General features: G+C 38.2%; 1 protein-coding gene across 2 annotated transcripts in view; it reads left to right on the forward strand.

Moving 5' to 3' along the window:
- AKAP6 (A-kinase anchoring protein 6) overlaps window positions 1-18319 on the forward strand; it is a 258121-nt gene that overhangs the window by 164953 nt on the left and 74849 nt on the right. For both annotated transcript variants that reach the window (XM_063290024.1, XM_063290025.1), the window contains exons 8-9: window positions 221-369; window positions 14843-14963. In XM_063290024.1, the coding sequence (XP_063146094.1) occupies window positions 221-369; window positions 14843-14963 (270 nt within the window). The remainder of the gene's footprint in view (window positions 1-220; window positions 370-14842; window positions 14964-18319) is intronic.

Consider the following 18319-nt stretch of genomic DNA (forward strand, 5'->3'; position numbering starts at 1 on the left):
AGTAATGGGGGGAGGCATTCTTCATAACAATTTCCCCCCAAACAACTTTTATAAAAACAGTGTAATTAAAAATCAATACAATAATTATTATAATACTACTTAATATCATTGTGACTGATTTCTGGCTGTGTTGTTCATTGAGTCTGAAAGCAGCAACTTTATACAAGCATTCCTTATGAATTAAAGCAAGGCTTCATTCCTTATTGTTTTCTTTTTCTAGGCAGAGGTTCAGCTATGCTTTCTGGAAGCACAAAGAGATGCTGTTGAACAGATGTCCTTAAAGCTATACAGCGAGCAGTACAGCAGCGGTAGCAATCGAAAGGAAGAATTTGCGGATATGTCAAAAGTTCACACAGTGGGAAGTAATGGGTAGGGAACTATTCTTTTTGTTGTTTTATTCTCAGTGATCTGTATCTTCTTTTTTAAAAACATGATCTTCTCTTCCTCACTTCTATGTTAGTCAGAAGGATTTTTCTTACTAAACCAAAGGACAAGGAATCCATCATTCCTTCTATATGTACTGTGTGTGTGTGTGCATGTACTGTATATAGAACATCAATCTGCTGCAACTCATTTCCTGCAATTACTTGATCACTGAAAGGGCAAACTAACTACAGCTGTCCAAGTTTGTTTAAGGATCTTCATCCTGGGATGCATTGATTAGTACTGTTACCTTGTTTTTGTGCTTTTACTTTGTTTTACACCACCCAGAATTGTGGGCAGGTTAAAAATAAATGAATACAAAATAAAATGAAATCCAGCATTTTAACCAGGATCAATGTAAATATCTATCTTCCACAGAATTTTTTTCTCTAGCAATGGTCAATCTGATGTCCCTGCAAAATTGACAATTCAGGCATGTCAAAGATTACCTGATATAATCTGGTAATTAATTGTAATAATTACTGCTTCTAGTTGCAATGCAATGCTGGTGACCACTGGGCCAATAGCTCTGAAGCAAAATGGAATTAATTATAGACAAAATAGATCTCACTACATAATCAGGAACTCCAAAGATATGTAGCAAAATATAGCTTTTAAATTCAGTCCTGCTGCCTCCAAATAAGTTGGATATAACGTCATGGAAAATGGAAAATATGTATTTGTTTCATAGGACAACCTTCATTTTTTCCAAGTGCAACTCACCTATGCTAGGCACGCTGTGTGTTTTTTAAATCTACATTACAGTACAATATGGGACGGTGACCTGCCTTTTGACAGAGTTGTTGTCCCCATCCTCTTTAAAATGTGTGTGTGTGTGTCTGTGTGTCTTTGCTAGAAGTCATTAGCTCTCTCTTGTCAGTTGCAACCTCTCTTGCAGAAGATTAACCATAGATCACCCATGGGTTATTTACTTCCAGCATGGATATCTGAAATGTTTTCTGGTGCCTTTAAAATCAGTTCAGAAACTTCCATACATTCAATATATATTAGCCAAACTGAAACATTTAACTCCAAAATTGTTCAAGCTTTCTTGGTTGTCTTTAGATGTCTTAGTTTTTAATGACCAGACAGAATCATTCTGTTGTTTGTCTGGAGCATTCCACTGCTGCAGTTCCCAGAAATGAAAATGGAAGATATTTCAATCTCTTTGTCATATTCTGAGGCTATTCACAGTCCCTTTGTATTGTTGTTATTGTTATTGTTATGCAATAATACTGTTTGTGTCAGTTTATGCATGTACCTTTTACTTAGTCTGATGTGCGCAAAAGTATATGTGCATGGAGTGACTGTGCAACTTGTTTAACATGTATATGAAAATTCCTTCTGTGCCTAAAGATTGAAACATGCTATTATTGTTCCCCTTCACAAAGGAAAATATAGCAAGAATGAATACAAAAACTTTAGGGAGGTTAGTTTGTTAATTATGCCTCAGTAATTATTTGAAAGTATAGAATAAGGAGCAGGGAGCAAACTTTGGGAAGTACAGTGTGGTGTTATGTCAGACAGGACTGTGCAGACAAGATTTTTGCTCTTCAGCAAGTCATTGTGAAATGAATGAATAGGAGAAAGAAAGTTTAATGTATGTTTGTTGATTTAGAGAAGTTTATGATAAAGTGAATAAGCTTGAATAATGGATTGTTTTGCACACATTTGAGGTTAAAGGTTGGTTGCTGATGCAGTAAGAGTGATATATGATGGGAATTAACTTGCATTAGAATAAATGGAATGCTCATTCAACTCTAAGCAGAGAGTAAGACAAGAGTTCTCCTTGGTTCTTTAATGTATTTATTGATAAATGTATAAGGAATGCTTGTAATAACATGAGAGATACATTGGTTGTGAATATGAATGCCTGCATTTTTATATGCAGATAATGGTCTGTTGTTGGCTAAGATTCAAATAATTTGCAGTAAATATTGGTTAGATTGTATCAATGAGGAGCATGGATCTGAAAATTTGTGTATCAAAGATCAGATAAAATGGAATGAATGATTGCAAGGTATACATAAATGGCCAGAAATTAGAGCCAGTAGACAAATGTATGAATCTTAGTAAAATGTTCACTAAGATTGGGAAATAGATGGAGAAATCTGAAGGTGTGTAAATGCTAGTAGAAAGGTAATGGGTAATATGTGGTCTGTTGTGAGGAATGAATATTTGTGACCAGAAGCTAAAATGGCTATGTATAACAACATGCTTCTGCCCATTTTAGTATATGGAAGTGAGAGGTGGATATGTTAGGAGAAGCATAAAGATAAATTGTAATAGCAATTTATGTAATAAATGTAATTTATTACATAATAGCAATGGGATGTAATAGCAATGGGTTGCTTAAGATGTGTACCTGGCAAAAGAGATCAGATCAAGAATGAATAAGTGCTAAATGCGAAGCTTAAAGAACAAAACATGATGTATGAAGTGGTATTAGGGTTAGGGTCAGGGTGAAAGTGAATTATGCGATGAGTCTGCCTGTTGGTATTGTTTAAACTAGGATTTTATAACCTCAGAAATGTCCAGCTCTGGAAACCAGCGAAGAGGTGAGAAATCAGATTTCATTCTGAAGTCAGAACCCTGTCTCAGTCTTGGAGGATGGCACAAAAGAACCATAAATTGTCTTAGATTAGATTGCCTCAAGCACATATTCTACCCTAGAACCCCATTCATGGACTGCTGTAGTGGCATTTTTACCCAAACCATTACTGATTGCTAATGTTTCCAGTTCAGTACAGTGCACCAAGACATCATTATAAAAGCCTTGGGCCATTTTTCACTGCTTCATGTTATAACTGCAAAAAAAAGTAGGCAGAGTTTGAAAGATTATGCATGTTTCATTATTTGTCTCTACATAGCTAGTAAATTCCACATGCCACAATAATGCACAGTTCCAAAGAAATAGGAGATCATATTGCCATGAGTTTTTGTGATTATTTTTTAATTGAATAACCAGACACATACATTCAGAGCTATGCAGGGATGCATCTTCAACACTCTTTACCACTGTTTCCCAAAGTGGTTATTTGTCAGAAAGTGGGAGTGATTCTGAAAACTTAATCAAAAGAAAACTAAAAGAGGATACAGCTGAAAATAGGTAAAAAGAATGTTAAGCTACTCTGCTTAGAAACAGAGGTCCATCACTGGAGACCTGATTTATTTCTTCATTCATTCATTCATTCATTCATTCATTCATTCATTCATTCATTCATTCATTTAATTTCTATAGCCACCCATCTCAATAAGTGATTCTGGGTGGCTTACAATCATAAAAAGCATAAAACAGTTAAAATAATTAAAAACAATTAAAAATACGAAATAAATATATATGGTCACCAAGTAAACAATGCATAGATGTTAATATAGCCAAGAAATGGGGCCCTTAACACCCTTGGGGCCCCAGGCCTGGGCACATAACCAGGTCTTCACAGACTTACAGAAGGCCAACAGGGTCGGGGACATCCTGATCTCTGAAGGGAGAATATTCCAGAGTAGGCGCTATGGCACTGAAGGCATGCCTTCTAGTCCCCACCAACCAACATTCCTTGGCTGAAGGGACCTGTAGCATGACCAACCTACCAGACTGAATTGGATGGGTAGAAACAACTGGGAGAAGACAGTCCCTTAGGTAACCTGGTCCCAAGCCATGAAGGGCTTTAAAGGTGATAACCAGCACCTTGAATTACACCCGGAAGCACACCAGCAACCAATGCAGCTCACACAGTAGTGGTGTTACATGTGTCGAATATCTAACACCATTTACTACCCATGCATTCGCATTCTGTACCAGTTGAAGCTTCTGAATGCTCTTCAAGGGCAGTCCCATGTAAAGCACATTGCAGTAATCCAGATGGGAGGTCATGAGGACATGAGTGACTGTGAGCAAAGCCTCTCAGTCCAGGAACAGGCACAACTGGCACACGACCCAAAGGTGTGCAAAGGACCTCCTAGCCACGGCTGCCATCTAGTCTTCAAGCAGGAGCCATAAGTCCATGAGGACCCCCAGATTGCACACTGGGTCCATCTGGGGCAGTGCCACCCCATCCAGGACCAACAATGGAAAAACCTTGTCACTGGAAGGCCCACATACCCAAAGCCACTCAGTCTTACTTGGGTTGAGTCAAAGCCCATTGCACCCCATCCAGTCCCTTACAGCCTCTAGGCATTGAGATAGGACATCCACGGCATCACTCAGGCAGCCCGGGGTGGAGATATAAAGCTGAGTATCATCAGCATATTGATGATACCTAGCCCCAAATCGTCAGATCACCTCCCCCAGCGGCCTCACATAGATGTTAAATAGGATTGGGGAGAGAACCAAGCCCTGAGGCACCCCACAAAGTAAGAGGTGCAGGCTGGATCTTTATACATCAACCAGATTAATTATTCAAGATGGAGGGTTATTTAACAAACTATCTTTTAATAATAATAGATTACGGGCTAATATGAGCCAGTTTGGTGTAGTGGTTAAGGCACCAGGCTAGAAACTGGGAGACCATGAGTTCTAGTCCCACCAAAGACACAAAGGCAGCTGGGACAACTTGGGCCAGTCACCCTCTCTCAGCTCCAGGAAGGAGCAGTGGCAACCCACTTCCAAAATCTTGCTAAGGAAACTTGGCCGCCCAGATGTGTGGCTGAGATGTGTGGCTATAGAAATCAAATAAATAAATAAATAACTGCAGAGACTTGTCTAGACAGTCACCAGGAGTCAGCACTGACTCAAAGGCACACATACTCACATACAAAAACCCAGGCTAATACATATACATATACATATGTATATGTTTATATTTGGAGCCTGATTTTATTGTAAAACACCCAGAGTCCCTCTTTTGGGGGAGATGGGCGGTGGCTAAATTTGAATAATAAATAAATAAAATATACATATACTATACATATACATATACTACATACACACATACACACTGAGGTGTTATTTCATATATTCTGGTCATATACCATTTATAATGGGACTTATTTCTCAGTATAGATGTCTGGGATTATACTATACATTTCAAGTTATTTTTAAATTCTGCACTGCTGGAATGGATGAACCACTTTCAGACTTCACTTGGGGGAAGAAAAAGCATAATTGCTGAACAGTAGGGCCATGAAGATGAATTCATGAAGGTCAGAAAGGATGCAAGAAGAAAAATAGAAGAGTCATGTTAGTTTACAACACTCTACTGGAAGGAACATAAATTAATGTGTTCCAGCTAGTCCTATCAGTTTGTGAAGGGTGCTGTCTGTCAGAAACACTGATTAGGGACGTGATGGAAATTAGTCCATTGATAATTCCTGCTCTTCCATGTGATACTATGAAGAACAGCTGGGCAAGAAAGAGGCTGGGTGACCTTGGGCCAGTCACTCTCTCTCAGCTCAACTTACCTCACAGGGTAGATGTTGTGGGAAAAATAGGAGAAGGAAGGCGTATTAGGTATGTTCGCTGCCTTGAGTTATTTATAAAAATAATAAAGGTGGGATAGAAAATATTTTTTTTTAAAAAACATGGGCTCAACTTTGATTCTAGGATATGATCCTAGGAAGGAAACTCATTCCAGGCTTGAATGCTTTGGAATTCAAGAAGTATATTTTTATTTATTTATTTATCTAATTTGTCCCCGCCCATCTCCTCCTGTTGGGGGACTCTGGGCGGTTTACAACAATCAATTAAAAACAACAACCATAAAATACACAGAATAAAATACAATAATAAATAATATTAATAAAGGTAAAAATAAAGAATCCAGGTGGTGAAGAATCTAAAACAGTCCAAGTGTGGGAGGAGTGGTCTATAGCAACCTTCCCCATGTAGATCTATTCCCCTCTCCACCCCAAGCGAGCAATTTTAGGTAGGATTGCATTGCACAATCTATGGGAAAAATTGCAATAGATGTGGTTTATGCAAAAAATTCAAATACTGTATCCTAAACTCCTACAGAGAGAGAGACAGAGGTGGAGGGAGGGAGGAGGGAGAATGAATGAATGATGAACACATTCAAAAAGGATCAGAGCAGAATAAGGTGATTTTTTTCCCCCAGTGGGGTTTCCTGATATCAAATTGCATAAAACAAATGCTATTGTCATCCAGCAGAAGAAATGCCTTATTGTTTTAACATTTCATTCCCCATAATGTGAATATAGTATTACAGAAAAGATCAATAATAGCCATAGTATTACTGTAGATGCTGTATCTTTCTAGCAACTGATAAATTAGAAAGGGTAAGTCCAAGGTAATTAGATCCTAATATCCTGCAACTTACAAGAAATTAGCCCAATAGTCAATTTAAGTGATGAAACAAAAGGATTTTAATCATTTAATAAAATTATATCAGATAGGTATGTGATTCTTTATTAAGATTTCAAAACCGTAGGAAAAAGATATAGCAATTGGTGCTTTTAAATAGGATCTATGCTCCAGGAAAAAAATCCAAATAATATCAGAAATTATATAAAAAGTTCAACTTGAACAATTGGCTGGTAAACATAATTCCATTTTTTGTTTGTTTGTTTACTCACAATATTAGTTTCTCATGAGAAAGACTCATGAATTTTCACTTTATATTATGAATTAATGCCTTTGTTGTTGTTTATTCATTCAGTCGTTTTCGACTCTTCGTGACTTCATGGACCAGCCCACGCCAGAGCTTCCTGTCGGTCGTCAACACCCCCAGCTCCCCCAGGGACGAGTCCGTCACCTCTAGAATATCATCCATCCACCTTGCCCTTGGTCGGCCCCTCTTCCTTTTGCCCTCCACTCTTCCTAGCATCAGCATCTTCTCCAGGGTGTCCTGTCTTCTCATTGTGTGGCCAAAGTATTTCAGTTTTGCCTTGAATATCATTCCCTCAAGTGAGCAGTCTGGCTTGATTTCCTGGAGGATGGACTGGTTTGATCTTCTGGCAGTCCAAGGCACTCTCAGAATTTTCCTCCACCACCACAGTTCAAAAGCATCGATCTTCCTTCTCTCAGCTTTCCTTATGGTCCAGCTCTCACAGCCATATGTTACTACGGGGAATACCATTGCTTTAACAATGCGGACCTTTGTTGTCAGTGTGATGTCTCTGCTCTTAACTATTTTATCGAGATTGGTCATTGCTCTTCTCCCAAGGATTAAGCGTCTTCTGATTTCCTGACTGCAGTCAGCATCCGCAGTAATCTTCGCACCTAGAAATACAAAGTCTTTCACTGCTTCTACATTTTCTCCCTCTATTTGCCAGTTATCGATCAAGCTGTTTGCCATAATCTTGGTTTTTTTGAGGTTTAGTTGCAAGCCAGCTTTTGCACTTTCTTCTTTCACCTTCATCATAAGGCTCCTCAGTTGCTCTTCGCTTTCAGCCATCAAAGTGGTATCATCTGCATATCTGAGATTGTTAATGTTTCTTCCAGCGATTTTAACTCCAGCCTTGGATTGCTCAAGCCCAGCATATCGCATTATGTGTTCTGCGTACAAGTTGAATAGGTAGGGTGAGAGTATACAGCCCTGCCGTACTCCTTTCCCAATCTTAAACCAGTCCGTTGTTCCGTGGTCTGTTCTTACTGTTGCTACTTGGTCGTTATACAGATTCTTCAGGAGGCAGACAAGATGACTTGGTATCCCCATACTGCTAAGAACTTGCCACAATTTGTTATGGTCCACACAGTCAAAGGCTTTAGAATAGTCAATAAAACAGAAATAGATGTTTTTCTGAAACTCCCTGGCTTTTTCCATTATCCAGCGGATATTGGCAATTTGGTCCCTAGTTCCTCTGCCTTTTCTAAACCCAGCTTGTACATCTGGCAATTCTCACTCCATGAATTGCTGAAGTCTACCTTGCAGGACCTTGAGCATTACCTTACTGGCATGTGAAATGAGTGCCACTGTTCGATAGTTTGAACATTCTTTAGTGTTTCCCTTTTTTGGTATGGGGATATAAGTTGATTTTTTCCAATCTGATGGCCATTCCTGTGTTTTCCAAATTTGCTGGCATATAGCATGCATTACCTTGACAGCATCATCTTGCAAGATTTTGAACAGTTCAGCTGGGATGCCGTCGTCTCCTGCTGCCTTGTTATTAGCAATGCTTCTTAAGGCCCATTCAACCTCACTCTTCAGGATGTCTGGCTCTAGCTCACTGACCACACCGTCAAAGCTATCCCCGATATTGTTATCCTTCCTATATTGGTCTTCCGTATATTCTTGCCACCTTTTCTTGATCTCTTCTTCTTCTGTTAGGTCCTTGCCATCTTTGTTTTTGATCATACCCATTTTTGCCTGGAATTTACCTCCGATGGTTCTAATTTTCTGGAAGAGGTCTCTTGTCCTTCCTATTCTATTGTCTTCTTCCACTTCCGCGCATTGCTTGTTTAAAAATAATTCCTTATCTCTTCTGGCTAACCTCTGGAATTTTGCATTTAATTGGGCATATCTCCCCCTATCACTGTTGCCTTTTGCTTTCCTTCTTTCTTGGGCTACTTCTAGTGTCTCAGCAGACAGCCACTTTGCCTTCTTGGTTTTCTCTTTCTTTGGGATGTATTTTGTTGCCGCCTCCTGAACAATGTTGCAAACTTCTGTCCAGAGTTCTTCCGGGACCCTATCTACTAAGTCCAGTCCCTTAAATCGATTCTTTACCTCCACTGCATATTCCTGAGGGATATTAGTGAGCTCATATCTAGCTGATCTGTGGGTCTTCCCTAATCTCTTTAGTCTGATCCTAAATTGTGCAAGAAGAAGTTTGTGATCAGAACTACAGTCAGCTCCAGGTCTTGTTTTTACCGACTGTATAGATGACCACCACCTTTGGCTGCAAAGGATGTAGTCAATCTGATTTCGGTGTTGTCCATCTGGTGAAGTCCATGTATAAAGCCGTCTCTTAGGTTGTTGGAAGAGAGTGTTTGTTATGCAGAGTGAGTTGTCTTGGCAAAATTCTATCAGCCTATGTCCTGCTTCGTTTTGTTCTCCCAGGCCATGCTTACCTGTAATTCCAGGTGTCATTTGACTGCCCACCTTAGCATTACAGTCTCCCGTGATGAAAATAACATCTCTTTTAGGCGTGTTGTCCAGTAGGTGCTGCAGATCCTCATAGAACTGCTCTACTTCATCTTCTTCAGCATCTGTGGTTGGGGCGTATATTTGGATCACTGTGATGTTAGATGGCTTGCCTAAATTCGAATTGAGATCATTCTATCGTTTTTTGGATTGTATCCAAGCACTGCTTTAGCCACTTTACTATTAATTATGAAGGCTACTCCATTTCTTCTGTGGTCCTCTTGTCCACAGTAGTAGATCTGGTGGTCATTTGATGTGAAGTGGCCCATTCCAGTCCATTTCAGTACGCTGATGCCCAAAATGTCTATCTTTAATCTTGACATCTCACCAATAACCACATCCAATTTGCCCTGGCTCATAGATCTTACATTCCAGGTTCCAATGGCGTGTTGATCCTTAGAACATCGGATTCGCCGTTCACCACCAGCACCGTCGGCCGCTAACCGTCCTTTCGGCTTTGAGCTAGCTGCGTCATCACGTCTGGGGCTAGTTGAACTCATCCTCTGTTCCTCCCCAGTAGCATTTTGACCATCTTCCGACCTGGGAGTCTCATCTTCCGATGGTATACCGACATATCTCTGGTTGTACTGATCCATTTAGTTTTCACGGCAAAAATACTGAGGTGGGTTGCCATTACCTTCCCCAGGGATCGCATTTAGTCTGACCTCTCTGTCATGACCTTCCCGTCTTGGGTGGCCCTTCACGGTTTAGCTCATGGCATCATTGAGATGCTCAAGCTCCAGCACCACGACAAGGTAACAATCCTTTGCTGAAGGAATTAATGCCTACACCTTAATAAATATAATTGCATTCAAAGGATTAGGTGTGCAAATCTGCATTTATGATTACTTATTCATGAAGTTAAAATATATCCCTTACAACTTAATTCTGTAATACAGACAATGAGACTAAATAAATTTATATTCATGTTCATGGGCAGCTTACTAGGCTGCCCATGTTGCAGTTATTTTAAGAACGTAGGAAGTTGACCTATATGGAATCAGAATAACCAATCTGTCCTGCTCAGTATCAACTACATCAAGATGGGAACCTGTGGTCTTCCAGACATTGCTGAACTCTACTCCAGGTAGTGGGTTCCGGGAGTTGTTATCTAGAAGGATGTGGGTTTTGCATTCTATTTATACCGATTGGCAATGGATCACCAGGATTTCAGACAGGAGCTTTTTCCTGCCCTCCTGGAGATGTTAGCACAGAGATGGGCAACTTCTTGAAGGCAGGGAGTGGCATATGACATTTTTTCAGGGAGGGTGAGGGCCACAGTAGGCATGATAATGATGCATGGTCACAGCTCATGTCAAATGTGTGGGCTGGGGAGGAGTCCAGGACAGGATTTGGTTTTGTGAAACACCTTGGAATACAGGTGGTGTTTTTTCACAAAGAGTTGACTTTGAAGATAATATTATTAGTAACAATGAAATTTCTTGGTCCATAGACTTGGTGCATAGACTGTGTTTTCTTGATTAAAGGTTTCTGGACTGGGTTCCCTTTACAAGAACTGATAGAAATGTGTTGGCAAGAATCCTGCAAACATAGTAAAATGGGCACTAAATTAAATGTTTCGCAGAGCTTAATAAAGTATCAGATGACAGTGATACCAAGTATTGAGTACAGGAACATGACTGAAACTATACATTTCAAACTTTGTTCTACTGTGGCTCCATAAATAATAAAAAGAATTAGTCCAACATCCCCAATGAATAAAAGTAATGATTTCATTGAATTTAAGGCAAGAAATAAATATACCACTTACTTTAAATATTTACATTTTAATCTATATATCAAATAAAATAATGGTAATATCTTACAGCTTTATAAGATAAAACTATTTCACTGAAAATCAGCACTCACTCAATAACATTTAAAACCATATTGATGTCACATTGTGGCAGTGTTTTGCAGAAATCTTGTATGTTATTTTCTAATATCACATTATTAAGCTTTCAGGGCTGGCTTACATAATATCAATGGGAAAATTTCAAATAGATATCAAACTCTAAGAATGCAAGATTTAATACATGCATAATTTGTTTTGCCAATAATTTTATCAACCCAAAGGTAGACTGGGTAATTATTGTAGATCTGATTCTGATGTATTTGGTAAAATACTCACAATATCTTCTTTGGATTCATGATATTGGTGGAACAGAAAACTGAGCATGTCAGATATTTGTCATGAACTAAGGTTAATTTCAACAAATATAAAGAGATGATGGGCACTTTCCCACAACACTGAAGTCAGGTAAAAGTTTGAGATATGAGGGCCAAATCAGTTTACAGTCTGTATCAGCTTCACATATATACAATCCTCTCTATAACTTCATAAACCTGTTGATATTTTTAAAAACATAACATCTGCATTTAATTTGATATGGCTTTCTCTGTTGTAGACATTTTGTGCACTTTTCCCTTAATAGGTGCATTTTTATATGCAACATTCTCTAAGTCACAGATTTTAATATGTCATTTCTGCATTAAGAAGTGCACCACCATAACTACAGATATCTCCAGTGGTACTAGTTTCAGTATCTGAAAAAAAAATAGCCAATTTTTTGAGATAGTAACTTGAAAAAGATGGAGAAGTCCTAGAATTTAAACTCTGAAACAGATTTTATCTACATCTATATATCTATTATTAATCTGAGAGCCAGTTTAGTGTATTGGTTAAAGGCAGTGGGCTAGCAATTGGGAGACCATGAGCTCCAGTCCAGCCTTAGGCATGAAGCCAGCTGGGTGACTTTGGGCCAGTCACTTTCTCTCAGCCCTAAGAAAAAGGCAATGGCAAACCACTTCTGAAACTCTTGCCAAGAAAAGCAAGAGTCAAGAGACACACAGACATACACAGTTTATTTACATTACACCCAGCATAAGACAACTTCTACTCTCCTTGCCTTCCAGAAGGCCTTGAAGAGCTGACCCTTCCTGCAAGCATTGGGGTACAGTGAGACTGGAGCCCAGTACAGCTGAATGTGAACATGTGGGAGTGTGTTGCCTTTGGGGTGCTGGGAGTTTTTGTTGTGGTTCCATGAGCCACCCAGGCTAATGATACATAAGATGTACATACAAGTCTTTTAAACAAACAAACAAAAAACAAAGAAACTCTGGGTGCTATATCTGTATTTGCATCTATCTTGATTTCTGTGTTCTTCAGTTTGCAAATCTTGCGTGTGTGTTTGTGTACACTGTCAGACTTCACACCTGCCATGGCAATAAATCGTGAATGTCCAGTCACTTTCACCCCATACTCAAGAGTAGAAGCTGACAGTCACAACATGGGTAGATTAATTATTTTGTTGTAAACAAGAAATCTCATATATATCATATATCATAGAATATGTGTGTGTTTGTGTGTGTATCCTGTTTACAACAAAATAACTAATCTAACCAGGTTGTGTCTGTGAGCTTCTGCTCTTGAGTATGGGGTGAATGGGGTGAAACTGTCTGGATAGTTAAGATTTATTGCCATGGCAGGTGTGAGGTCTGACAGTGTCAGGCACTGTGGAGTTGAAAGGAGTTGTAAGGGTTGCTTTTGCTGTCATATCCTGCTTGTGGGTGTTCTTCAGGCCATTATGGGAGCAAAGAGAATTATAGTCTGATGTAGCAAGGATTTTCTTACATTCCCATGTAAGAGGAACACATCAGTAGGGTTGCCCTTAAATTATCTGGAAGTTCCAAAAATAAAGTTTCATGGTTATGTATCCATGTAGGGGAAGAGAGACAATAATTATGCTGTTATTGAAAACCTAATCCTAAAGTGTAATCAAAATGCAGTGTTATGTGGCTGCTGATTTTGTTTTTTTTAATCTAATTCCAAGTCTATACATATCAAATATTTATGTTCAGGATCTTCATGCTGCACCATTTGCAGGTTGGATTGGTTTTCTTGTGGCCTACAAACAACATAGTAGATATTACAGATGAAATTCAAATATATCAAGTGAATGAGTTTTGATACAGTACACCACACAGTATACACCAGGGTTTCTCAACCAGGGTTCTGTGGAATCCTAGGGTTCCATGAGAGGTCACCTGAGAGATCATGATTTATTTTAAAAATATTTCAAATTCAGGCAACTTCACATTAAAGAGGTAAGTTTCATTCTTTATTTTTAGTTAATGCATATATACAGGCCTACACATGAAAGGAATATATAACTTCTGGCCTATATTTGAGTTTGAAGGTGCAGGGGTTCCCCGAGACGTGAAAATATTCCAAGGGTTCCTCCAGGGTCAAAAAGTTCAGAAAGGCTGGTATACATAGTAAAGTTGTACAGTACTTCGGATTTGCTGGAGCATGAATATACTACTTTTCTGAAACTTTTTAAAGCAGCTGCATCTTTTCTCAGGATCCTGCAGCTGGCCTCCACAGCTCTTACGTGATTCCAGAAGAAGATGTAGCTCCTTTAAAGAGTTGCAGACAAGGACTGTATGCATGCCCAGTGCACTCCAAAGAACTGTTTTGGAAAGAAATCCAAAGTGTTACACAGGCTTATTATACATTATCACATGCCATCATATGGCCCTTATAAATTCACATAGTCCATGTAGTGATCTTTTCCTTTCCTTTCCTTTCCTTTCCTTTCCTTTCCTTTCCTTTCCTTTCCTTTCCTTTCCTTTCCTTTCCTTTCCTCCCCCCCCCTTTTTGTATTGCGATGTTTTACTTATTCACTAGGCTTTCAATAGAGAATAATGTTAATCCTTTTAAGCTCCTTATTCTAATGATTTATTTTGTTGGAAACCGTTGTGATCCTTTTTTGAATTTTAATGATTGCTGGCTATTCAAGGATTCATTGTTTTGACTTCCTGTCCTTACCTTTGTTTCTAACATGTCTGCAGGGAACACCTGTCTAATACTGTATCTGGCCTTGGTTCTCACTGGCTTACCATCTTCACTCAAGCCTATCTTAAAGTGTTGTGTTGAAATGCTAGCTATTCATGCATGAAAATATACTTGCAGAGATAGGCAGATGGACAGCAAAAAGATGGCTAAATGGATTGAGTCATTTTTCTCTGAAAATAGTTCTTGTGCAAATAACTGTTCATCATGATTATCACACAGAGAAGTTTGCTGAATATGTCGGCACTTTAGAAACCGTGAAGACACTGTATATATAATTCCCATTTCTTACATTTTCTGAAGCGAATGAAATATGTCTGCTTTCGTTGACAGAATCTAGCATGATTTGCTGAGACGTAGGTCACGGCTTCTACTTGTGTTGCATTTTCATCCCTCCTGTTGAAGTAAAGAATCTCTCTGCAAAAGAGTGAGGCGTAGCGTGCGTTTTCTAAAAAGACTGATTCTAATACAAAATTTGAACAGCTCTAATCTATTATGCATAACATTTTTTTCTCTTTATCTGCAGCCTTTTGGACTTTGATTCAGAATACCAGGAGCTCTGGGATTGGCTGATTGACATGGAATCCATAGTGATCGACAGCCATGACCTGATGATGTCAGAGGAGCAGCAGCTGCATCTTTACAAGGTTAGTGCTTTCGTTGCTGCCTTTACCTAGCTATAGAAGACTGATGAGTTTGACATGTCTTTCTCTCACAGGATAGCTCTGTGTTCATTGTATATATCATGGTGTCTATTAGAATTTCCTCCCCTGTCCCCAACCTCATTTCCATCCCCTCTGTGCTGACAAGCCTGCGCCGACATCATAATTGTAAGAAAGTTCCCTTTATCACATTCTATTTGGTGCAATTCTATAGGAGGACAAAGATTTGTCATTGGATGAATTGAAATGGATGAAACTGCATTCTTAAATAGACTGAAAAAACATGAAGAAAAAATGATTGTAGCATTTAGAAAATGTGCTTTGATTGGAACTTTCTCCAAAATTTCTACTACCTTTCATCCTTTTTAGTGAATTTATTGCTTCAGTATATAGGTTTCTTCCAATATAATTTATATTAGTTATATGGAAAGCAGATATTCTCTTATTAAGAATGCATACTTGTTATGAATGAAGAACAGGAACTATAAATGTGTGCATTGATTACGAATCTTATTATTCAATGCAGAGAGAAAGACACAGGGAGAACAATACTTTTTCTTACTATTGCTACTATACAGGAAGCCCAATTATCCATCCATCCATCTATCCATCTTTCTTTTAGCTTCCCTTCTAGACTTTGATGTGAAGCAGAAAGTCAGGGATGTAGATTTTGTCACTGGAGGAGGGGCTTTATATGGAAATATCAGGATGTAGTAAATCTTTCTCATTTAGGCAATTTTTATTGGACTAATTCTGACAGTTGTCATCCTCGAATTGCTTTGAGCATATGGCATATCTCAAAGAGCAGATTGTGAATCATAAAAAAATAAAATTAATAACTAACCACAGAATCCGCAACAGTATAATGAAACAACCACCCTTTAGCTTTTAAAAATTCTTATAGAAGAAACTACACATTCAAGGTCAAATAGAAGGTGTTTTTTTCTTCTTTATTTATATTTTTAATAATAATTTAATGAATTATGCTTTTAAATATTTTGCATTATTTCTATGTAGTTCCTATAGAAACACTTTGCACAAAATATTTGAATGGAGGAAAATTGTTTAAATAAGTTGCTATACCAATTTTTTGGAGAGCTACTTATTAGTATACAAGCAAAAAACTGTATATTAAAGACATTTTTAAAACGTTTTGCTTTTAAAACATGAAAGTGCTTATTAACTTGTACTTATTTTCCAATTCTATTTCTGACTAAGTTTAAAAGTTTCTTCAAGCCTTTTTGAGTGTGACAGTCAGCAACATTCTTAGTTTTTCTGAGATACGATAGTACAAGAGTACATTAAGTTCATTGTCAGCAGTATCCATAATTGCTTGACCTGTGAAGTGAATTATGTTGTACCAAGCCTCTGCAGGCATAGGCATGGTAGAAGCTGCTATGATGACAAAATGGCATTGTGTACATCATGATGCCATTGTGCAAATGACACAGTTAATGCCCCCTTGCCCAGGGACATAACTGGCTGAAAAAGAAAACACCATGAAATAGTATTCATATGCCACACCCCAAACAGTTTCAGCCACCTTAGCTCAGCTGAATGTATAAAGCAAGACATTAAGAATATAAAATATATTAGAAATTCTATGGAACGCCATTGTATGCACTTGTTCACAGTGCTCTCGTATTTTGTACTTTTTAATACTGATGATTGTACTTCTCACATTTCCATTGCATATATTAAGAAAACATTCTAAAGATCAAGGTGAAAGAGGACCAAAATCATGTAGTAGAGCCATGTACTACAAACATCAGGAGTCCTTGTTTACAACTCCCAGAATGAAATTTAGCCACATGCATGTTTTCTGAACATTCAAAAGTTAATTATGCATAGTATTACTTGTAATGGAGACCCAGTTTGGTGTAGTGGTTAAAGCAGCAAAACAGAAACCAGGAATTCTAGTCCTGCCTCATGCACGAAGCCAGCTCGGTAACCTTGGCCCAGTCAATGTCTCTCAACCCTAGGAAGAAGGCAATGGCAAACCACTTCCAAAAATCTTGCCAAGATAACTGCAGGGACCAGGAGACAAGACTGACTCTAAGGCACACACACCCATTACTTGTCTTAGAACAGGCTAGGTCCCTGTTAGGCCATTTTGAGCCACAGCCCAAAATGGGCTGTGAAATTCTTTTATGAGAGTTACTTAATGTTCTTGAGTCCCTGTAATATTGACATTTAGGCACTATTTGTGCATGTGATAAATGATAAAAATAACTTGCTCAAATATAATTAAACTATATTTTATATGAAATTCTCTATTTTTTAAATTACTCTACCATGTTTGTAAAATAGGACTATAAAATTTTAAAACGAACCTTTCTGATTGTAAAATGGTGTTGCAGCAGACATCAGCTGTACACGTAATGAAAACTGTCTCAGCTTCATAGATAATATGCCAGATACTTAAAGGGTATTCAAACACCAGCAAACACTTAAAAATAATCAGATATTGAGTGATTAGTATTTTTGGTTAAAAATAGCAATGTAAGATTTGATTTGGGAATACAATGCTACATCTGGAAAAAGGCTGATATGAATATTCAGTGAGAGCAAAGAAATACTATATGCAGTTTTAGTAATAAAAGCCTTCAGTTAAGGAATAAGTTTGAATTGCACTGGAAAATACTATAAACAGTAGGACTACGCAGCAATTATGATTAGAAGACAAAAAGGTAATTTGGAGCATGCAAGGCATTCATATAGCACCTGTTAACAACTCCTTAAACATGATGTATTTGCTTTAAGGAAGGGCAAGCAGGTGCTATTTGTGCAATCACACATGGTCCAAATCCCTTTTTTTCCCTTTGAAGCCAGATTGCTGATTAGGAAGCCATGATCCTAATAAAGAAGTTGGATTTTTTTCTTTCAGGGAATTAAGCTATGTTGATTTAGTTACTCTCTTAATATTAAAGACATCATAAAATCTAAAATAAAGCATACAAGTGAAGCCAAATCACAATGAAATATAAAACAGAGGTATACAACCTGAGACCATATTGCTTGGCTACCAAAAAGCCATGGTTATGGCTTCCAGGGACCTCTAAAAGTGTCCAAATATTTTTCATGGGATAAAAATAGCAAATGATTTAATATAAAGCAAATATGATGATGATGATGATGATGATGATGATGATGATGATGATGATGATGAACCAATAAATCAGTGTTATTTTTTAGTGACTGCACAGATTTTCTTCAGGATGATCTGTCCCCAACTTGGTCCTTCAGGCCTTCCAACAGTGCACATATCACTGCTTAAACTGAATCCATCCACCCTGCTGTTGGTCATCCTTTCTCTTTCCTTCCACCTTTCCTAACCTTAT

The sequence above is a fragment of the Candoia aspera genome, chromosome 1 (genome assembly GCF_035149785.1).
Source record: "Candoia aspera isolate rCanAsp1 chromosome 1, rCanAsp1.hap2, whole genome shotgun sequence".
NCBI classification, from domain to species: Eukaryota; Metazoa; Chordata; class Lepidosauria; order Squamata; family Boidae; genus Candoia; species Candoia aspera.